Here is a 23,167-nt window from a genome sequence, read left to right as displayed (position 1 = left end):
GGCCTCTGTACTACTGCTTTGTAAAACTGTCACTATAAAGACTGAGAAAAAAATTAAACTTTTTTTTTACTACAACTGTTCAGTGTGTGATTGTGTCCAATGTGATTTGTCTGCAATATGAGCCTTTCAAAGACATATCACATCATTTAAAATAATAATAATTATATATATATTGGACGACATATCGGTATCGGTAAATGTTTTACTCCCAAATATCTATATCGTACGTTGGAGCATTGGGGCCATATAAAAGAACAGAACAGTTCATTTAACCCTAACCCTTTAAAACAGGCCAGAGGCTGACCTTCTGATATCCCCCCTCTGAAATAACATGTAACCAAAGATTAAGACATTATTTTTGTAACATTAAGACTCTATTCTTGATATCGTCCTTTTTTTTTTTAAGTGGCCAAAAATACTCCTTACATTCATACTCTAGTATTTCTGAAAGACAAGAATGATGCACACAGTGAGTTTATTCTCTTAAACATGTGGCATCTATGAATACTGTCCATACAAGTCACATCTATTTAATCATCAGTGTCCTACATACAGTTGGTAAAAATAAAAGAATGTACACTTAATAAAACTAGTAATAACTAATAGAAACACACATACAGTCAGTCAACCCTCCCACTGCAGCACTTCACTGCTTCTGGCCCATTTCTCAGTGATAAAATAGACTCTATTCATATAATCAGTAAAATCTGTGTCTGTTTCTAAGAAAAAATACAGTGCAGTTACTTCATTATAGTCAATTCTTTAGTTTCCTGACACTCGTCCACAGTGAAGACCTTTCTTCCTTCCTCCTTTGTTCTCCACTGCTAATATGTGGAGGAACGGAGGCCAAACTGGCAGAGTTTCTGTCCTGCACCACATCCAGATTGTGTCTGGAGGAGAATCCTGCAGTGATTCGGGTTTCTTTCGTCTTGAGTAAGAGCAGGACGTTTTTGGCAAGATGTCGAGCAAGGATCAAATGTAGATGGTTGCCAGTAATCAGCAGGCTGCTGGCATTTTAAGCACAGCTGAATGAATCCCATCACTCCCTCGCCTGTCGTCTGCTGCAGTGCTACAGTTTGAGTTTAGTGTTTTTTATGTAAGAAAACACCATCAAAATAAGACTAGTCTTCATTTCAGAGTCACACAGTAAAACAAACATTTTTTTAACAGTAGAGTTAGAAGACGAGAACACTTTGTCTGTTTCTATGGGTGAATATTGCATTTAGACTCATGATGTGTAGATTTTCCCTGGACGGCTGGTGATTCTGGGTTTAAGCTGAATCTCAGTTTACAGTCGATGGTAAGGACGAAGTAAGAGAAGGTTGTCGCCGTTTCATCTCCTGCTGCAGCTGCTCCTTCAAGGTGGAGACCTGCAGGAGAAACAGTGGGCGATAAAACACACATTTTACATCTCTAATCCATCATTTAGCAAGAAACAAGGTTTTCCCTTAGGTGGCTGCAGATAACAGAGGAATTAGGACCTTTCTGTGTGATTGTGGTGGAAATGTTTTTACTGATTTCCACATGGAATGATACATGGGTCTTGATGGAAAAAATATATCAGGAATCTTTAGCAATCTTTATTAATATCTATGAGTGTGTGTAATTTGTTGCAGCTTGATTCAATTTAATGGGACTGTTGAGGTATGCGCTCTACTGAGTGCCATTCTAGTTCAGTATGTTGTCATTATTTACATGATTTAAAACTATTTTACAAAGTGCTGTATGTGAGGAATCGACCATCTTTATATACAGTCTAGATTATATGTGGTCCATCAGCCGTTGGACTTACTTAAAAACTAAATATATTAAGCAAAGTATGACTCTGATCATGTAAATGTGATCATGTATTGAAGCAGGGAATGAGAAGTGTCAAACTTCAAACCCTTGAGATCTGGGCCTGTGTGGGTACCTGCTCTTCCAGGCCTTTGACTCGGTGTCGGTGAGCTCGCTCTCTGGTGCCCAGAGTTCGCTCGATGTCCCTGAAGCTCGTCCTCAGTCTCTCTGCCTCCCTCTGGGCCTCTTCATGCTGCCTCCCCAAACTCTCACAGAAACTGTGTGACTGTTCCATCTCAGCCAGCTGAGTCTACTCAACACACACACACACACACACACACACACACACACACACACACACACACACACGGAGAAGGGTAGAAAGTTTATACAAGAGAAGTTGAAACATCAAGCAGAGTTTGGCTGGAATACGGGTGTAACTCAGTTCATTTTTCTGGAGTTTCACTAAACCTTAGTCTTTCTGGAACAATGTCAATGTCACCGTAAAAAACATTATATGTAACTTGCTGCTCACATTGAGGTAAAACTGATTCTGGAGGTGACTTCATATTGTTTTGGAAATTTAAATGAATAGAAAAAGAACTTGAAATTCTGCAATTGATAAAATACTTATACACACTCAGTATGAAATGTTATTGCTACTAGCATACATTTAAGAATAAAGAAGGAGAAGGTCTGAACATAGTTATCAAAGCTAATTGTTTTACATTACATTCTACTCATAAGCACATTTAATATTTAGACATTTAGATTTAGGAGTAAATATCATTAATCGATTGGGTTTTTTCTGCTACAATTAAAAACTGGGCTTCTTATTGGTCTGAATATGTGATGTGATGTGATATGAATGTTGTTTTCAGATTTCTGGTTAAAGGACTAAATTTAAATTCTCCTCACATATTGATGATATGCTTTAGTTCAAATCATCATGTTTTTGTGAGTAATAACAAATTGCAAATTTCAAGATAAAAACATACCATGAGGTTATTATTATGTTTTTACTGTTCTCCTTTTTTATAATCAGATTATACTGGTTTCCTGCAGCACATACTTGAGCGTTCTGAGGGACACACTAAGTCAGGAGAAATGAAAAAAGTCTGAGACGTAAAGTCAGTCTGACATTAACAACTATAACGACTGTCTCTACATTCTTATGAAACCCACTGCATAGAACACCAAAAATGAAGCCTCCCCAGAAACATCTCACTAACTGCTTTGGTAGAACTCATTATTTTTTGGTGTCAACTCCCAGACGTGTTTCTAGCAGTAAAAAGAACAAGTGGTGCAAAAATAAGAATAAGAGAAAAACAAGTCCGGACTTCTAATGTTTGATGTCTAACAGGAAGCAGATGTACAAAGCAGGGTCTTTAATGTTACATTGACGTCACTTGACACCTCGGAGTGTCATGATTAAATCTACTGAAACTTTATGAGGATTAAATACCAAAAAAATACTTGATACACTAAATATATCTAGTGTGACTGAGCTGTAATGTTCATCTCATTAAACCCCATTCTCATGCAAAGTCCTTTGTTACTTGAGCCAGTCTCTCACACCCTGAACAGTAGATTATGTGGCAGCTGTGTTTGAAAGGGAAAGATATATAAATATATAAACCACAAAAACATATAAAGTTCAATCTCCGGAGTTCGTTTGTCATGTTTAAGACGTTTTCTTCACAGTAAAACATGTTTGGCTTTGTCCTTCAGTAAAAGGTAATGGACTCCAGGATGTGCACAAGCTCACACCCCCGGCGGAGGTGTGAAGCAACAGCTAAGACAACAACGTCTGTGACAAGTCCAGCTGTCACTATATCCCCGTACACACCTCGTATTAACATCCGTCCTGAGAGATCCAATCACAAGTGGTCTGCGTTAAGTTCATCTGTTCACACTTGGTATCAACTCTAATGAATGAATGAGGTCTTTTCAGCCAGTCTGAACATACAGATGGGTCTGTTGTCAGTGTGTTTGTGTGTATTTGTGTGTGTGTCAGTATGTTGGCACGAGCGAGAGATAAACAGAGGGGGAGAGAGAGTGGACTCAGGAGGTGCTGAATTAATCAGTGATCTGTACACAGCTCTACTATGGAATAACATTTTATTTGAACATTGTATCAATCATTATATGGGGGTCAGTCGTGATATTGTGGAGCTGGCCTGAGAAGAGTAAAAACACCTTTGATTCATTGTGAAATTGTAGCAGGTCAGAGGATGTCAGCTGAGTAGTTGGTTTCTTCATATATGGCCCAGGATGCATTTGGGTTCATACTGATTAAAGAATGTCGGCCTATGTGTCCCTGACCACCTCAGAATGTGTTCTGAGTGATTGGATCTCAAATGTGTCTTCGATGTGTCTGGGGAGCGATCACACCTGCTGAACGTTGTGCACTTATGATCAGAACTCGCAGGATGGACGTTAAGAGCAGGTCTGATTTACTCTGATAGAACTTTTGAGAGGTTTCTGTGTTTATAAGTCCCACTGAGGACCAGTCAGTCAGTGTAATGAGGATCAGCGTGTGCTCCCCACCTGCAGCATCAGTATCTGTTGCTGTGCTTCCTGCAGCTCCTGTTCAGTTGTGTTCAGAGAGCGATCCAAACGACTCTTCTCTGCAGACAGTCTCATGCTGCCTTCCTCCGTCTTCAGCTTCTGACGTTCCACCTAATCACAGGTGCATTTATAACAAAAACAAACAAGAGAGGAGTGAGTTCTAGAGCAAAAAAGCTGTGAAAACCTGAAGCTGATTATTTTAGGACTAGCACATTTTATTGTGCTGCCATTGTAAAGCACTTTGTAACACAAATGTTTTTTCAAAGAGGCAAAAAAAATTCATAGCATGAAAACTGGTGACAAGCTCAGATGAGGACAGAGATTCACAATAATCCTTTACATCTGTTTGAAATGACACAACAAAATATTTAATGCATCTAAATGACTGGGGAGCTGCACCCTTAAAAGCACACTGTGATAGAAACTCTTGAGAGACCTCCTCACTGTCCTATTGTAAACACGTAACATTCCAACATGTTTCCAGAAAGTTCATGGACTTTTAAATCACAAAAGTTTCTTTGTGAAGATCTGCTGACCTTATCGAGAGTGTTCCTCAGTGCGTTCTTGTCCTTCTCCAGCCTCACAGCCTGTCTTTCAGCGTCTTTCTTCTCCGTCTCCAGCATTGCGACCGCTCGCTGCAGCCCACGCAGTCTCTCCTCCACAGCCACTCGCTCTGTCTGAGCTGACTGGGCGCTGCGCTGAGCCTCCACCAGGGCGGCGGAGCGCTGACGCAGAGCCTAACAAAGGGAAGACACAAACAATGGCGTCAACAGTCGAGGCAGAAGTTGCACTCTGAATTATCTACAATGAGCCATGAGCACAGGTCCTGTGCTGAAGGTTTGATCTGAACAGATTTTGTTTTGAGAAAATCTTCACCTCTTGAGCGTTGCTGAGCTCAGCCTCCAGCTCCTCTCGTCTCATCTCGCTCTGGTTCAGGTCACTCTGCAGGCTCTGCACACGCTCAGTGAGGGTGGCCATGTTCCTCCTGGCTTCCCCACACGAGGCCCGGACTTCATCCGTTCGTTCCTTAGTGGCAAAGAGCGATCATCACTTAACCGTTCACTTTTCACCCTAATTGTGTCTGGACGTTTTTCCCTTCTGTTTCGCTCACCTGTAGAAGTGTTTTGTCCTGTTCGGCCATGCTTAGTGTCTTCTGCAGAGCGACCATGCGACTCTGTGTGCTGCTGTGAGTGGCCGCCGCCTCCTGAAGGCTCTGGTTCAGAGAGACGTTCTTCTCCCGGACTAAAGATTCACCTTCCCGAGCTTTGAGCAGAGCCTGACTGAGCCTCTCCACCTCTCTCTGTAGCAGAGACACCTGGGCTTCTCCCTCTGCCACCTGTAGTTTGAATCAAAATCATGTGCAATTCAGTCAGCAGACCCATTAATTATATTACAAAATTACACACCTGAAAAAATGATAAAGCTTTTAGCCCAACGCTTCTGAGGTACAAGTATAATATCACAATATACACTTACCATCCTGCATTTATTTGCCTCTACTAACCAGTGTAGTTTCAGACTACATAATTTTTCCTGTATCCCTTAAGGAAGACTTGATAGAATGTTTAAAACTGTGTTTTGTGAGGCCACCATGACCTTAACCTTTGAATCACCAAAATCAAATTACTTCATCTATGAGTTCACATTTGCACCAAATTTGAAAGGATTCCCTGGAGCGTTTCCACGGTGACCTTTGACATTTAAAATCTAATCAGCTCATCCTCGAGTCAAACTGAACCTTGTTTTAAAATTAGCGTAAATTCCCCCAAAGCTTGGGACGGATGAATGGAGACAACCTGAAAAAATAATGCCACTGGCTGTCGCCGACATAAAAACGTCTCCAACTGAGTGTTTCAATTAACAGATTAAACATTCAGCTGTGAAAATGTATTGGCCTGTCGTACCTGTTTGAGTAGAGAGTCATGTCGGTCCAGGGAGGCCTGGCTCTCTGCCTCCCTGTCTCCCAGACTCAGCTTGAGTCTCTGCAGCTCCCCCTCCAGACTGCGCCTCCCCAGCTCCACCCTGGTGGCCCGAGCTTCAGCTGCTTCCAGAGCCTCCCGCAGACGCTTCCTCTCGGCCTCCAGACGCATCTCAACAGCGCGCTGCTTATTCAGCTGATCCTGCAGTGATTGAGGGGAGTCGGGGTATATTTCAAAGTCCGATTTCTATAATTGTATCAACTGTGAGAGCCTCACTCTGACCTTGAGTCCCTGTTTCCCCTGTGGTCCAGAAGGTGAATGATTATGAAAGGTGTTGGCATTAAAACAGCCAGATGGAGAGCTGACATGAGACACCACGAGAGGTGTGACACTGTGTGTGAGACATCTGTTGTTTTTACATTCCCTGACAGTCTCTGCTTCTACTGTTGAGTGCTGCCATATGGCGATCATGACGTCAGTGGTCTCCGCTGAGCGAGTCGCAGTTTGTGTACGTGCTCAGAAGAGCACAAACGTGTGTGTACCTGTGTGTGTTTTTTGTCCGTCTCAGAGGCCTGCAGCATTCGCTCCAAGTCTTTCACCCTGTCGCTGAGAGCTCTCCTCTCTCTGTCTCCTCTCCTCACCGTCTCCTCCTGCTGCTGGAGCAATATCTGTGTGGTGGTCAAACGCTCATCCAGGCCACGCCTCCCTGTAACCACACACAATCAATACAATGTACATCATCTACAGTAGCCATTAGTTTAGTTTCAAGTTAAGATCAATCCATCAATCCATCTATCTATCTATCTATCTATCTATCTATCTATCTATCTATCTATCTGTTTATAATGATGAATGCCCAAACTGAAGCCAAATTATCTTGACTGCCACCTGGTGGCTGCCTGCAGTATAGGTCATAAACCTGGTCTCCTCCTTGTTAGTGGATGGGACATGGACCAAATTAAACAATCAAAGTGCATGTCAAATTAATGTTTCCCAAAGATGGTTTCTGTCATTTTAGATAGTTCTCATCACACTGATTCAAGTGTGAATTTTTCTAGTAAGTTTGGTTATAATTATATAAGAGTCACGATTGACAGCTGAGATTGACTCGCAATTGGCTGAGCGAGTGTATGGGTGGATCATGACCAACGGATCAACACCACGATCACTACTGCACAGATTCCAAATTATGTCAAAAATACAAGATGGTGTCACATGTATCTTAAATACTTTAGCTTCATTTTTGTACGATGGGAGTAAATGGAGACATCTCATCCATTTTTATACAAAGTCTATAATCGATGTAGATGGATGTGCAGTTGGACAGGAAATGTTTGTGAACTTGATTTTCTTGATTTTTAGTCTACATGGACAAAAAGAGTTGAACCTTCTTGGTATTCTTGTACAGTGTTCTGAAGCTGAGTCTGACGACTCTGAGCAGAGTCTCTTTCCCGTGTTAGCTCCTCCATTTCCCGCTGCAGGGCCCCCTGCTGGCATCGAGCATCATCCTTCAAAATCAGCCAGAAACAAAGACTTGAATCATACAAACAAACAAAAAAGTGTGTGTATGGTGAGTGTGTGTGTGGTGAGTATGTCATGCAGCTCTTGTACCCGCTCCCTCTGTGTGTCTCGCAGCTCCTGGAGGAAGTCTCTCAGACCACTTCGCAGTGTCTCAGGGTCCAGCTCCGGCTGAAGAAGAGGCAACGGTGTTTCCCCTCTCTCGGGAGATGCAGCCGCTGAGCCTAAAGTGTTGTCAGGGGTGCTCACGTGAAATTCTGTGAAAATGAGACAAAAAGAATTGCAAATGTTGTTTGTTTATATGCTGGAACATCCACAGGAGGGAAGGAGGGGTCTGGTTAAGTCACCAAAAGACTGATGCAACAGAGCTGTGATTTAGTGGCGTCTGTCGTGTTTCTCAACAGTCACAATTATGATGAAACTAAAGAGATTATTCTTGAAGACAGGCCTGCAACAGTTTAAATAAACATGTTTTTATTGGTCAATTATACAATTTAATGCTTTGCATGTTAGATGTTCTGTATGAAATTCCATTGTTGTTTTGAAATGGTGATATTATAACTGTATATTGATTTTATTCTTGTTTTTCTTGTTTATTTTGTGTTGAATCATTCGTAAGCTTAGTTTGGAAAGAAACACTTTAACCATCGTGCCTTGCTATTCTATCCAGCTTCTTTGAATTCTAATTGAATTTGCTGTTGGAATACATTTTTGTATTAGCAATCCATGAGCTCTGGGTAGTGACTGAAAAAATGTGAGTAGACAAAATGAGGTAACTCAAATTGGAACGCTGGGCTCAGCTTTAAGGATAGGGTGAGGAGTTCAGACATCTGAAAGGAGCACGGAGTAGAATTTGAAAGGGAACAGTTGAGGTGGTTCAGGTATCTATTCAGGTTGCCCCCCGGGCTTCTACTCCAGGGTAGACCCAGGACTCAATGGAAGGACTTCATGTCCCAATTGGCCTAGAAAACAGCCTTAATCCTGTGATGCAGATGTAAACCTGCATGTTTCATTCTTACCTTTAGGAGGCGAGAGTGAGGAGCGCAGGGGTGAGATGCTGTGGTGGCGTGATATGTTGCCGGGTGATATGGAGCTCCCCACCGGGCTCCTCCCCCGGCCCCCTCTGCCGGCTGCTCCGATGCCCAGCGTTCGCGTCAGTGCCGACTGGAGGCTGTGAAGACGAAACTCCAGGTCCCTCCTCCCGGCCTCTGCCCTGGTCAGCTCGGCCTCTGTGGCGGCCAGGCGGCCCTGGGCCTCGCTCAGCTGCAGGCTGGCCTGAGCAGCAGAGTCCTGGGCTGCCTGAGCGCGTAGCGACAGGTTCTTAGCTTCATCCTGGAGCTTCTTCTCACAGCCACGTGCCTCCTGCAGCTGAACCGTCAGCTCTCTCTCACAGCATCGCCAGCCAGACTCCGACTCCACCAGGCGCTTTTGAATCAGGGAAAGCTACAGTGAAAAATAACAAGAACAAGAATTACCACCCTGCAGTTGTATGCCTCCACCTACCAGTGCAGTATCAGTCTATAACAATTTCCAGACTAATATGAGGTCACCACAACCTTAAGCTTTGGAACCTGAAATCTCATCAGTTAATCTTTGAATCCAAGTGACAGATCTCCCTAAAGAGATATCAAGTCTGAGAGGGCTCACAGTGACCTTTGACCAACTAAATCTATTCAGTTAATCCATGAGTTTAAGCAAACATTTGTGCCAAATTTGAAAGGATTCTCTCAAGGTGCTCTAAGATAATATTTTCACAAGACCACAAACATGTATTGTAAAGTCACAGTTCATCTGTAAGAAATGTGGGAACATTCGCACCAAAGTGGAAAAGATTCCCTGGAGTTGTTCCTGAGAATTTGCATTCATGAGGCAAAAATGGGTCTGAAGACAGTTATCAGTGATCGGAAACGTGTTTTCCCCTCCCCCATCCTCACCTCTTTTTTGAGAGATTCTTTGGCAGCTTCAGCTTCATTCAACTTCTGTTTGAGGATGAAAAGATCTTTCCCTCTCTCCTCATCTCGTTGCTCCTCCACTGACAGACGAGTCTGCAGCTCGGCCACCTCCCTCCCTTTCTGCTCCTTCTCCACATCCAGGACCTTCAGCTGCAGTCGAGAAAAGCAGAAATCACAGCGCTGTCACTCTACCGAGAAAAACCTGAAAACGTGGTTTAGCTCTTACTGATTGAATGTTTACACTGAATACATAATGAGCACATAATCTCCAGCGTGTTATGTGATGGCGTGTCTGACCTGTCTGCGCAGCTCCTGGAGCTCTCTCCGAGCTTCGAGACGTGACCTTTCAACTTCTCTCAGGCAGCTGCGTAGCTCTGCCACCTCCTTCTGAGCGGAGGAGAAGTTCTCCTCCAGCACAGCGAGCCTCTGCTCCTTCTCCTCACATTGTCGTTTCACGCTGACAAACACACAGACACACACTTACTCAAACACACTGATGCTAACATACCTGTATTTTTGCCCAATGGTCTCTCCCATTCTTTCATCTGTTTACCTGATTCTCTCTGTTTCTGCACTTCGCAGACTTTCTCTCAGCTGGGTGTTTGATTGGCTGAGAGTGTCCCGCTCCTTACTGACATCACCGAGGTTGCGTCGCAGCTCCATGCTCTCTCTCCTTTGGCTTTCTGTTGCGTCCTGAGTTTGGTTGAGATTGCGCTCAGTGTGCAGCAATTCCCGCCTCAGCTGGTCTCTACTCTCCTCGGTCGCTGAGAAGGAAGCTCTGCACTGGTCCAACTGGAGGGCGAAAATATCAAATGAGGTTGTATGCCTTCGTGATCCAGTGGTGTCTCAGTACCTCTATGTGTTTCTGATGTATTGCATTCACAAAAATGAAATCCATCAAATCAGTTCATCTTTGAGTCCAAAGACAAACTGGTCAAAATTTTAAGACATTCCTTAATCATGAGGCCACCGTATTCTTTTCCTTTGACAAACCAAATGGAATCAGTTAATATGTGAGTCTAAGTGAATATTTTTACCAAAATCTCGAGGTATTCTTCAAATATCATGTTCAAAAGAATGGGAAAGTACCAAAAACATAATGCCTCTGGCCATCACCGGCACTGAGGCATAAAGATATGGTGAATACAGTCAGAACATCCACCACAGATGTTTGATCGTTTATATCTCAGTATCAGTATCATCATCTTCAGTAAAATATCATCAAAAGTAAATGAACAGATCAGTTTTTAAATTTTTTGTTTTTAAAGTATTGAGATTAGCTATCAAGATAATTTTTTTTTTTCATGATGCATTGCAGTCACTAACTGTTCTTTCTGTCCAGTGAAGGATTATCTACCTCTTTGAGAGCAACATCAGCACGTGACTGAAGGTCCATACAAGTCTCTCGTAGACTCTGGAGTTGACGTTCATGATCACAGCCTGCGTCCTCCAGCTGAGAGCGAAGCTGCAGCAGCTCAGTGGTCAGAGCGCCGACTCTGACCTGCGGAAAAAAATTAATAAATAAAAAAAAACAACACAGATTTTTAGTCAATCTGTCTAATTGTGTTAGATAATACTGACACTAATTCAACAACAAAAGAAGATAAATACGGACAGGAAGAACTCCCTTCACCTGCTCCTGCTCTTTGTAATGCGCCGCCTCCCTGGACATCCTTTCAGCCTCCAAGGATGCAGCTGACAGCTCGACCTGCAGACTGCACACCCTGTCAGACAAAACACTTTTCTCTGCCTCCTTCAGAGACAGAGCCTGGGGAGAAAGAAGAAGTCTTGTTAACAAAGAGATGAAAGTATGGATTGTTTATCTGATATTAGGATTCCACTTTATTACCCTGGCCAAGGAAGTTCTGTTTTCACCCCTGACCTGTCTGTACAGATTTCTATTACACTGGGTGGAAGGATGGGACATGGGCCAAGAGAGAAGCTATTGAACTTTAGCTGGGATCTGGATAAAGGTCTTTTAAAGATTTTTTTTTTATCACTTTCTTTTAATACTGCAAGATAAGTGTTTTTCCAAATTTTCACCAATATGTTAGAGACTGATATCTATGAGTGTGAGCAATTTGGTGCATTTCAAAATAAAAATCTAGATCTACTGGAGTTCCTCAGGGTTGGAGTCTGATCAGACCTGTTGTTTCTCAGTCTCGGCCTGCAGCAGACTCTGGTCTCTGTCATGCTGGAGACTCCTCAGTTCCTCCTGCAGCTCCTCTCGTTCCCTCTGCACTCTGTGAAGATGATCCTCCGTCTCCTGCCGGAGCTTCCTCAGCGCGACTTCGTGCTCCATCAGCAGGTTGTGCCGCAAGACTTCCTGTGAAGCGAAGTGGCCCAGGGAAGAGATCATACACGGATAAAAGAGTCGTCAGCATAGAACAGCCTGATTCAAGATGTCCAATAGATTCACAAATAGCTCTTAAAGAACCACACTGAACCACTTCTGACCTTTTCTGAGACCAGCCTCTCCACCTCCTCCTGGTGTTCAGAGATGGCCTTGCGTAAAGCCTGCTGGGCCTCCAGATGTGCCGCACTTAGAGACTGAGTCAGAGCCTGTTTCTCCCGCTCGGCCTGTGTCAAAATATTCTCCCCGTCGGAGCGAAGTTGCCACAGTTCAGCTGGAAATCACATCCAAGAAAACAAAAACAGAGGGAAACACAATTCAACCACAATGTATCATATCACTCACCAACTGGCTTTGTCATTATATCAAATATCTTCAGTTTTCTCTCCTCTGTTTTATTCTTTGTGTTTTACGTGCTGTCTCCCTGCGCTCACCAGCAGCAGTTTCACAGCGAACTCGCAGGGTTTGGTTCTCCGTCTCCAGCTGCTCTCTGCGAGACTCCACCTGAACGAGCTGCTGCTGCACCTCGAACAGACTCGTCTCCAGGGACTCACGTTCCGACCTGCAGGGTAACGCAAAGACAAAGCTCAACACACAGCCACTCACACGTGTGACAGCTAATGTGTTGTGGACAAACAACGATGCACACCTGAAAGCAGCCAGCTCCTCCGACAGCACAGTGTTTTCTCTCTCAGACGCCGTCAGCTGAACAACGAGAGCCGCTTTGTCTCGAGCCAGTTCTGCCCGACCGCGGCCAACCTCCTCCAACGCCACCTCGTTCCTCTGGCCCTCTCCTCTGGTAAGACTCAACTCTGACCCCAGAGAGGTCACCTCGCCACAGAGCTGACAACAAAGGCCGAGCAGAAAACAAAGTGAGTGAAAAAGTATCTAGAAATGAAGTCAAATCATCTTTCATCATCTCTCATAAGAGTTATTTTCAGGCCTTTAATGACGACATAATATGTTCTGTTATGTACCTGGGTGACTTTCTCCTGCAGCTTAAGTCTCTCAGCCCTGAGACTCTGGAGCTCTGCCTCCATCCCCACTCGGCTCAGCTCAGCATCCTGCAGCGACTGGTGCAGAGTGATGCGCGCAGAGTCCAACTCCAGCCGGTCTTGCTCCAATCGCACTAGCTCGTCCCTGATGGTCAACTTCTCCTGCTCCGCCTGGCGTTTCTGAGCCTGCAGGAGGGTCCTCTCCTCCTCCAGCTTTGAGAGAGAGGCGAGGGAGAGACGTTTACATTACAGGCCCGGAAAGATTTTTACTAGCAATGAGATTTTGTGTTTACACAATTTTCAAAGTTGAATCAGTTTTGGTTATTTTAAGATTTTCACGAGAATTCTGTGTTTCATATATACATATATATATGAAAAGGGAAGGACTCAGGAAAATGGGCTTTTCTTGTATTTTTCTGTAAGAATTTAGGGTTAATTTTGTTGCCCACTCAATAAAATCTAATTTAGTCACACATTAATTCCTGTTGAGGCAGCTGAATTCTAAATGTTAAACTCTTCATAAAAAAACAACTAGGAATGCTGCTTTTTATCACTCACAAACATTTGATTTCAGAATGACCAAGTGTATGAAAGTGTATGATGCCAAATGTGGCAGTTTACAAAAGAAAATAATACACACAGATTAATTTCAAGGTCACATCCCTGAAGTTCCCTTACCTGGGATATGCAAGTGTTCAGTTCAGTTTTATCCTGGACCAGGCTCTCATTCATGTTGCCCATTTTGGCCAGAGAGTCTCTGAGAGCTGCGGCCTCAGACTGCAGCTTGTTCAGGAGCAGAGAGAGCTCTGCATTACTGCTCTCAGTCTGGAGGGACAGTAACGTCATAAATTTCAACAGAGCACAAAATACAAACACACAAAATTAAACCAGATCAACTTTTTCTCACTTTGGCAAGCGCCTCAGACACTTGGGCTTTCTCTCTCTCCAGCAGCTGCCTCTCAACCTCCCCCTGCTGGTGAGTTTCCTTCACTGTAGACAACTCTGCACGCTGAGTGGACGCTCGAATCTCGCTTTGGTCCCACTGCTTTTGTCTGTATCAAACCAATGCAAATGCAGAACTATAACAATATTTTCTTGCCTGCGCCAAGAAAGCTATGTTTTCATCTGGGTTTATTTTGGTGCAGATCCAGTTAAGGGAACAGATTCCTGGAATTATTTTTCACTTTCTTTATCATTTGCAGGATAAAGGGTTGTTCAACATTTTTATTGATTTCTCAGAGAATAACTCAATAACTACGTTTCTTGATTAAAAAAACGTACCTGGAGTTGATTGATTGATATTTATGAGTGCAAGTGTGAAATCGGTGCAGATGCCCAAATAATCTGGATCTAGTGAATTTAAATGTGGTTTTATTCGGGGACTGTTGGGCCTTAGCAGAGGTACCTGCTCTATAGAATGCTATTCTAGTTAGGCTACTATTGCAGGAAATAGACAGAAGATTAAAATTACAAGTGTTTTATAGACTCAGTATTTTATTTGAGTATTTTCTTAGGAAAGTACTGTGTCCAAAAATTCCAAACACTGTTGTCAGCCATCTGTCAGAGGAGCCCTCATGGGGTTTACATCAGATCTTTTTAAAAGTGTATGTTGGTTAATGAGGTTTTAGTATCGACAGACGGAGACCTTTCTGCTCCGTAAGCTAATGCACAACTTCTGAATGGCTCCCGGTGATTACATGCATGTTTGCTGTTTGTGTGTTGGCTACACCAGACTAGACTGTGGATTAGTGTCTACATCACATTCACTTACTCACTGTTATTTACCCTACTTACATCCTCTGAGTCTCTGCCTTCGCACGGTCTCTCTCCTGAATGGCGGCCTCCTTCTCCTCCCTCTCGTGATCACGCTCTCGCTGCGTGGACGCCACCGTCAGCTGCAGCTTCTCGCAGTCCATCTGCAGCATCTGTTTGCTGCTCTGTGCCGCCTGTACAGTCTTCTCCAAGTTCACCTTATCACTGCAAGATGCATGTAGGACAACACATTGTAGAGTAAGTAAGGATCAGGAGCAGATTGTTAAATGTGATGAGACTGTGTTAACCTGGCCAGTGTGTCTCTCTCCTGCTTCAGACGCTCCTTTTCCTTCTGTGTGGTCTCCCGCTCTCTCTGAGCAGCGTCCTTCTCTCTCTGCAGAGTTTGGTTTCGCTGTTCTGCGTCTCTTTTAGTCCAATCTGCCTCTGAAAGCTGCTTTCTTAACTGTTGTATAGAAGACTGGGCTGAGAGGAGACGCCCTCGAACATCCTGCAAACATGCATATGTTCGGTCTTGTTAATGTTGTGCTCTGCTCCTTCCAGTTTAAACACAGGCATACGACAAATAAAATATCTGTTACATTTCTCTGAGTAATAATCAAATAAGCACTGCGTGTGTGTGTTGTTGTATGCATGCATGTGTGTGTGTGTGTGTGCATGCGGTCCTAGATCATACAGAGGAGTATAAAATGTACTTGTCACCTGCAGCTGGAGCATCTTGTTTGTGACTGAAGAGCGTAGAGCAGACAGCGCTGCCTCTGTGGGAGCAGCCATTGAGGAGAAACGAGAGGGGGAGGACGACCTCCGAGGAGAGGAGGAGCGATGAGGGGACGAGCCACGCATCAAGGCCAGCAGAGGAGCCGTAGCGTTGTCCTGGTCCGCTTCCGATGACGACTCTCCATCTGACAAAGTCGTCTTGAAAAGACAATTCAAATGAGGCTCTCGCATCCTAACAGTGTGAGTGTGTGTGCAGGTGCGTGCAGCTTGTTACCTGCGCAATGTCTTGCAGTGTGTCCAACAACATTTCAGTGTGAGCTCTCATCATCTGCATGTCACTCTCATCATGACCACTCTTCTCCTGCAGGACAATTCAGGAAATAGAAGCACAGACCCATCGGTGACCTGAAGAAGGAGCATTAATGTGACCAGAATCTCTATGATGGTCCTCTCACCTCGAGCCTCCTCGTCAACTCGACAACTTCTCTTTCTCGCTCCTCCATTTGGCCCTTTAGTTTCTCCGCCTCTCGTAAACAATCTGACAACCTGATCGACAAACCATCAATCGAGGAAAATGAGCCGATGTACACATAAAAAATTGCCAATGATTCCTAAGATGCTGTTGTGAGATCCTTATGACAAAGAAATGTGTTTGAGGCTTGATAATTTACAGTTTAACATAAACAAGTATAAATAAAAATGAAACAACAAAATATATAGATAGGAAGTTTATCAAAATTTGCATTGATGATGTAACTGGGCCAGCTTCATGCTTGAACTGTAAATGACCTGACATTGTTTATGGAGACAATGGATGGGACTGTTCCATGGAAACTCTACTCTGTTAATAACAATGGTACTGACCTGGTATTGAGCTCGCTCCTCTCTGTGTCTGTCCTAGTCTGAAGATTCATCATCTCCGTCAGTCGCTCTCTCAGCTGCTGCTCCAGCTGAACCCTGAGAGCCTTCTCTCCCTCCAGAGCCAGAGCTGCTCCTCCCTCTCGGCTGTGCAGCGAGGCCGACACACCTGCACAGGACACCTGAGCAGAGTGGGAGACCCGGGCCAACTCGTTTCGCATTTCTGACAAGTCCCTGAGATTGAAGGGAGAAGGAAGGGGAGGGAGGAAAACATGACATGTGAATGCGCACAGCTCCCAAAATACAAACAACGTGGTTGTGCAAAACTGCTGATCTTAACCTCTCAGTTGCACTCTTCATTTCACAGACGTGCCTCCTGAACCCAACCACTTGTCGCCACAGCATCAGCAGACGACTGTGCTCACTGCTGAAATAACTGTGGAAAGACTGAGAGGAAGAGAGGAGAGAAAACACAAATAAACTATCCGGACTTTACGTTCTCCTTGATGACCGTTTCACAGTTTACGGCATCCTTCTCCCACCTCTTCTTCTCTCCTCCAGTCACACTCCTTTTGTTCCAGCTCCTCCCTGGCTTTCGTCCAATCAGCAGTGAGCCGTCGGATGTCCTGGCTGAGAGCCTCATTGGCCAAACCTGCCTGCTCCAACTGCTCCCTCAGCATCGCATTCACTGCAGACAAACTGCTGCTCCTGACAACAAAACACACAAGCGACACACAAAGGAAAAACTGACTGCGTGGTCGACAGTGTCCGAGAGTCAGAGATAACAACAGGATGTTTTGACGTATCTGTCAAGTACGACAGATATGAAGGAATATCACAATTACTTTATTATATATTTTCAAATTTATGTTACATATTAATTTGGGAACATGGTTTGGAAGCCAAGCTGAGTGTACTGTGATCATTTCTGACCAGTATGTTTGACAATGAGTTATCAGTTCCACGTTGGAGTTGTTTATAGTTTTATTACAACCTGCAAATATCTGGATCGGAGGATCCAGGGGTGGATCCGCTGAAATCTGATTTGCCCCTGAAGTGCCCCTGTCCTATCAGTAGTCAGCTTTTTGAAATGCATGAACATCAAAATAATTCAAACCTACCTAAATGTAAAGACCAACGATCATTCCATTTAAAACGTTTTAAGACCCTGCTGAAACCCTGTAAAAGCTCATGAGATGAAATGTCCACGTCTCGTGTAAACAGTTACCTCTGTTGTTCCTCTTCCAGACAGATTAGAGCATCTTCCAGGTTGCTGCTTGATTCGTCGTGATGGCGACCGTTTGACGTGTCGCTGGGACTCTAAATGAGAAAACGTGTCATGACGTGTGTGAGGGGTCAATGGTCGTGTGGATAAAAGTTGATTTCCTCAATGTAAGAAAATAAGCTTACACTCAGCCTGTGTTTGTCCAGTTCTGAGGACTTGTCCTGCAGCATCTGCTCCAGATCCCCACATCTCTTTTTGTACTGTAGTACCTGAAGACGCAGCACAGAGATCTGTTTCCTGTGTCACGTCTCACTGACCACTTCACAGATAAGGACAGTGTGAAACAGTCCTACCTTGGCCTGGAGCTTCTGCACCAGCTGCGCCTGCCTCTGCTGACCCTCCTGGTACGCGGTGAGTTTACGCTTGTAGGCAGCTTGTTCCTCGTCCAGTCGTCTGCGTAAATCCACGTTCTGCTGAGCCAGGCTGCGTGACTCAGGGGAATTGTGGTCGCCATCTCCCGTGTCGAAACGTAGCGCCTGCTCCAGCTGAGCATTTAAGCAAAGGTGAGGGGCAGAGAGCGATGTTTGATTTTTACACTTTTTACATATTTCACACTCCACTCCTACATGTACTGTCGATCCCACGCATACTTAATATTTGAGTCTGAAAGTTCATTATTTTTCCAGACTAAGATGTGACCTTTGGCCTTTTAAAACTAAAAATCTAATCAGTTCATCTTTAAATCCAGGATTCTTGACCTTTGACCATCAAATCCTAAGCAGTTCATCTATGAATCATTTGTACCAGATTTGAATAAATTACCTTCACATGTTCACGACAATCGGGCGGACAGAGAGTTAGACGGACAACGTATTTTTATTTCTGCGAACACCTTGTTCCAGTCACTCACTATTACTTTAATGTTGTTGAATTAAATTAGTTAGGGGTGCAGCTAAGACATCACCATGTATAAGTCACTGGATTTAGAGCTTCTCAAACATTGCTCTGAAGACCCCTCCTCAACTCGAGAGACTGAAAATCAGCTTAGTATTGATATGTAATAATCAACAGAGCTTAGTAAAGGAGCCATTTTATCTGATAGTGAAGCTTCTTTAATCTGAGCTGCCTTTTGGTTTTGGAGATGTGCATTTCTTTATTAATGTTCAACCCAAAAACCCACAATGACAATCACTACAACTCCTCTCCACTGAAGCCCCTGTTTACAGTTGCCCAGGGTGACAGACGCCATGGCAACATTCCACTTCAGCTCATTCCAGCCCCCATCACCTGGGAGACCGGCAGACCTCAGACAAAGAAACCCCAAGAAAACAAGTACATTTGGAAAACAGCCCCTAACAGTATTTAACCTGAAGGATTTTCAAATGTTTGAGATCTAACATTTTATACTAAGAGTGCAGATGATGTCAGGGGTCAAATCAAGTTTAAAAATCAGGATACTTGATGAGGGCATTGTTCACCATTTAAGTTTTTATTCAGCTCTCTGCAGCTCACGTCTCTACTGTTTCTGTTGTCCTGGTGTGTTGCCTTACCCTCTCACTAATTGCACCGTACTTGATAGCGAGCTCATCTCGGTCGGCCCTGCTGTGTGCCAGCAGATCCTCCAGCCTTGCCAACTCTCCCTGCAGCACTCGGTTCTCCTCCTGGAGGGACATGACCGAGGACATGGCCCCCGCTGCAGAAAGGAGACAGGGAAAGAGACCCTGATTAGGCAAAGAGAAGGGTCTCATCTTTAATTTGATACCACAAAAGCAGACTGTGACCACTCACAACTATCACTGAGGTTCTTTGTGACAATCTGTCGTACTCGTGCTGGCAGACATGTAGGGGGGTCATCAGGTGAAGGGCCCCGGACTGTCAGCCGCTTCTCCTCGGACAGAACACTCTCCTCCAGCCTCTGTGAACAGAAAACACACATTTACCCTTGATAAGAGTCAATAATGACAATATGAAAGTATAGCTTGAGACACAGTGATAACAACAACAACAAAGTGAAAGATTATGCTGATTGTGAGGGAAGACCAGGAGCTGCCACAGCAGTCACACTGCTCCAAAACTGCTGCGTAATGATCCTCCAAAACGAACACACACAAACACGTGTCAGCAGATTTATTTGTCACATTTGAGCCCAGGCCCTTCTTACTGCGCATTAAATCAGCGATAGGAGTCAGAGGAAGAGCCGCTGCACCTCACCTGGATCACACTCGCTAGCTTGTTGGAGTCCGCCTCTGAGTTTTCCGCTGCACTCATCGCGGTCCCAGCAGATATTTCAGATCCCTCGGGGGAATCGGATTAACTCAGCGCGACCTCTTCAAGAGTTCAGCGATCGTCTTTCACGTCCCGATGAGATCGATTCAAATCAGAGGGAAAAAAACTTTGAACAACCGCAGTGTGGTTGTTTTGTTGCTGTTTGCAGTCGCAGAGAAGCGGAGAGTGTGCGCGTCCTGCTCCGGCTCGAGCAGGCACAGATTGAGGACGGCAGTCAGCAGGATTAGTGGGTTTTAAGATGCACAGCTCCTCCACCTCCGCTCCTCCACCTCCTCCACACTCTCACTGCACGAAGCAACACGCTCCACAGTGGCGAATCTAGAGTCTATTGGGGCCCCAAGCAAGAAATCCCAAGGGGCCCCTCAAACAGCATTCTTTAACAATGTGTTATGAAGAATTTTACATCAAAGGGAAGGATGTGTAAAGATGTTTTTAATTTAAAAAATGTCACTTAAAGGTTCAGTGTCGATGTAAATATAAAGTATTTAAATATAAAGAGTCTTTTCTGGGGTAAAGAAAACTACAATTCATACAATTTAGATGAAACAAACTAGTGAAAACATCATGAGAATTATTCTAAATTTCTGCCAATAAATCCCGTTCACCTAAATCTTACACACTGGACCTTTACATAAGTAAATTTAAAAACAAAGACATGAAGAGCCAGTGTTCACATGGCACAATACAAATATGTACAACATAAATAACATAATGACTTAAATTCAAGTGTCTCTCCCATTAGTCAATGCTAATGACAGCATTCAGTTATACTGTTATCTGCTTGACCTACTACTGTCTTGCTTTCCTTTTTCCTCACCATCTTGTTTTCTCTTTCTTTTTTCACTTCCAGATGGATAACTTCTCCTATTTTTCTTAACTTTCATTTTCAATAAAAACTTTGAGAATGGCCCTGTACACACCTGGTATTAACATGTAGTTTTTGTATGGACAGCTCTGAGTGCGTGAATTCACACCGGGTATTAACATGTGGCCCCGAATGCGTCTCATGATCTGATCTCACTTCCCTGCCCTATATGCAAATAAACACCTACATCATTTCTGCTCTAGTCCCTGGCCACTTAATGAGACACTGCTTAAGTTTTTCAGCCCTCAGGGGCCCCCTCAAGTAGTTGCCAGCCTTGCCTGTTCACAAGCGGAGCCTCTGACCACTCACCATTGCTGTGTAGCAAACACAAGATGCAAGTACACTTTAAAGGTTCAGTGTGTATGATTTAGCTGAGATTTTGGCAGAAATTGAATTATAAAATAATCCTAGTGATGTTTTCCCTAGTGTGTTTCATCTTCATTGTATGAATTGTTTTTCTTTGTCTAGAATGGGCTCTTTATATTTAAATAAATTATATTTAAATTGGGAGCAGGTCCTCTCTATGGAGGCCACCATGTTGTTTTACAGTAGCCCAGACTGGACAAACTAAACACCTTTGGAATTTTATTTTTTTCTATCTTAATGCCCTTCTGCTGCTGTAATGCCTAAATTTCACCAGTGTTGGATGAAGAAAGTCTATCTATCCATCTATCTATCTAATTTGCTACCACAGGTTCTCTTTCGTGTTTGGAAGGGGAGGGTGAGGTGAGGGGTGTTCAGCTGAAACATTCAACATCACCTGTAGATGTCACTAAATTCAACACACTGCACCTTTAATACCCCTGCCTCCCAGAGCCCAGCCATTAAAAGCTATCAAAATGATCGAATGTAACACAATTTTCATCAGTGAGAAGGTAAGACAAATATTTTCTCATTCTCTTGTTCAATGAGAAAAGTTTAAAATCACAACCTGCACTCATGAGCTCAAAAAAAATAATTATCATGATATTTATCCTGATTATTGACTGATATGAACATTTGCATCGATGCCAGCCATATATACACCAACAGACCAACTGGGGGCGCCACAGATATTGAGTAAAATCATAATATACATTATCTCAATACCAGTAAGCAGTGTGTGTGTCTGTAAGCCCCAACATTCAAATTCGACTCAAAGCGGCGTCACACACCACGCCAAAGGAGCATGTGACGACATCAGCAACACTCCCGCTGTGTTGTGCATGTGTGAAACGCAGACTACGTGTAAACTCTGCAGCCAATTCACCAGGTTTTACCTAAAGGTCATGTCTGAAAACAGCTAACGAGAACTACTGCCAATGCCTTGCCCTCCAAAACATTGAGCTCAGTTCCAAGGACACTTTTTGTCAGCGAAGGGGACCAGAGAAAGAGAGGGGCTCCTCTCATGAACATTGTGCTATTTTTTTAAATTGTGCAGCCCTACAGGCAAACCAATAAAGAAACCGCCAAATATTAAGCGAGATCTCCAGCCATTGATCATTAACTTCTTCATCAGCAGTTATTTGTTTGTTACCAACATGACATGTGTGCATAGCAGCATTTAGACAAGCACTGAACTCCAGATCATCTTCCGACATTTATCCTTAGATAATTGTATTGTTGTTGTTGCTTTTTATTTTAGTGTCTGTCAGGTGTTTAGATTCTTCACCAACAACTTACTGGCAGTGAATCCTGCAGAGGATCTCCTACTGTGTTCTCACATCAGCTTCCGGAGTTTCTGCGGAGTTTTTACGATGGGGAATGTCTGAAGAAACTCAGCAGAAAGTCCGGAGGCTCTCACTGTATTTGCATCCTCAAATACAGCCCGTCCAGAGAATAATGTCCGAAAACGGCTTTGAATTCATCACTAGCATCCTCTTGACCTGATCACACGCACACCAACGCTTTGAAAAAGGACACGCCCAAGTTTTCAAAAGTCTGTCAGGAGTTGGAGGAGCAGAGGAGCAGCAGGAGGAGCAGCAGCGGGGAGGAGGGTGTTTGAGCGTTAAACTGCGCAGCATCTACACCACGCAACAGGAGGGGGGTGCACGCATCATATGAGCTAAATACTGAGACTGTGGAAACAACAGTGTGAATATAAACCGCTTTACACAGCGACGCATCGTGTTGCGTTTAATGTCGCCTTCGCCGCAGAAACACCCACTTCCCTGTCTGGTGTTTACTCTGACGCATCTCACCTCGAGTCACCTGTGTGATCGGCGATCCGGTGCCGTCCCTCCATCCCTCTGAGCGGACTCTGACACCAGGAATAAGCCGCGTCCAAAAGCTGTTGTCAGGCAGCGCTGCCTCGATCTCAAAGCTCCTACGACATGCTTTTTCCGGGGAGGGGCTTTCAGCTCAGCACCAGCCTGCAGTCAGT

The 23,167-nt window shown here is 44.0% G+C and overlaps 1 protein-coding gene across 2 annotated transcripts; it reads right to left on the bottom strand.

The window, feature by feature from the left end:
* Nucleotides 1-458: 458 nt before the first annotated feature.
* On the bottom strand, nt 459-23,167 carry LOC109638490 (rootletin). 2 transcript variants are annotated; one of them, XM_069537216.1, is made up of 37 exons: nt 22,986-23,167; nt 19,443-19,569; nt 19,205-19,347; nt 18,008-18,199; nt 17,840-17,923; nt 17,658-17,749; nt 16,972-17,137; nt 16,770-16,876; nt 16,436-16,663; nt 16,027-16,117; nt 15,846-15,932; nt 15,557-15,769; nt 15,145-15,344; nt 14,879-15,061; nt 13,992-14,136; nt 13,763-13,909; nt 13,067-13,297; nt 12,739-12,932; nt 12,524-12,651; nt 12,194-12,363; nt 11,883-12,062; nt 11,370-11,504; nt 11,094-11,237; nt 10,290-10,528; nt 10,034-10,193; nt 9,719-9,886; nt 8,804-9,227; nt 7,878-8,041; nt 7,654-7,774; nt 6,809-6,972; nt 6,252-6,467; nt 5,459-5,683; nt 5,224-5,373; nt 4,884-5,084; nt 4,327-4,458; nt 1,913-2,086; nt 459-1,370 (listed from the first exon to the last, which is right to left on the bottom strand). In XM_069537216.1, the coding sequence occupies exons 3-37, from the start codon at nt 19,337-19,339 to the stop codon at nt 1,284-1,286; spliced, it is 5,877 nt and encodes a 1,958-aa protein (XP_069393317.1). In that variant the 5' UTR covers nt 19,340-19,347; nt 19,443-19,569; nt 22,986-23,167; the 3' UTR covers nt 459-1,283. The 2 variants fall into 2 exon arrangements, with proteins under 2 accessions (XP_069393317.1, XP_069393309.1); XM_069537208.1 differs by lacking the exon at nt 22,986-23,167 and adding an exon at nt 19,866-20,067.

Source organism: Paralichthys olivaceus, chromosome 2 (genome assembly GCF_024713975.1).
Source record: "Paralichthys olivaceus isolate ysfri-2021 chromosome 2, ASM2471397v2, whole genome shotgun sequence".
In the NCBI taxonomy this organism is placed as follows: domain Eukaryota; kingdom Metazoa; phylum Chordata; class Actinopteri; order Pleuronectiformes; family Paralichthyidae; genus Paralichthys; species Paralichthys olivaceus.
This window is presented reverse-complemented; position numbering and strand designations above follow the sequence as displayed.

Excerpts from the sequence above, each read along its gene's own strand:
- LOC109638490 (XM_069537208.1), bottom strand. The coding sequence starts at position 19,922 with ATGAGTGCAGCGGAAAACTCAGAGGCGGACTCCAACAAGCTAGCGAGT. Across the intron at positions 12,652-12,738 it reads GAGGAGCTGGCTGCTTTCAG|GTCGGAACGTGAGTCCCTGG; the intron begins GTGTGCATCGTT and ends GTTACCCTGCAG. Across the intron at positions 10,529-11,093 it reads CTGATGTTGCTCTCAAAGAG|TTGGACCAGTGCAGAGCTTC; the intron begins GTAGATAATCCT and ends TTCGCCCTCCAG.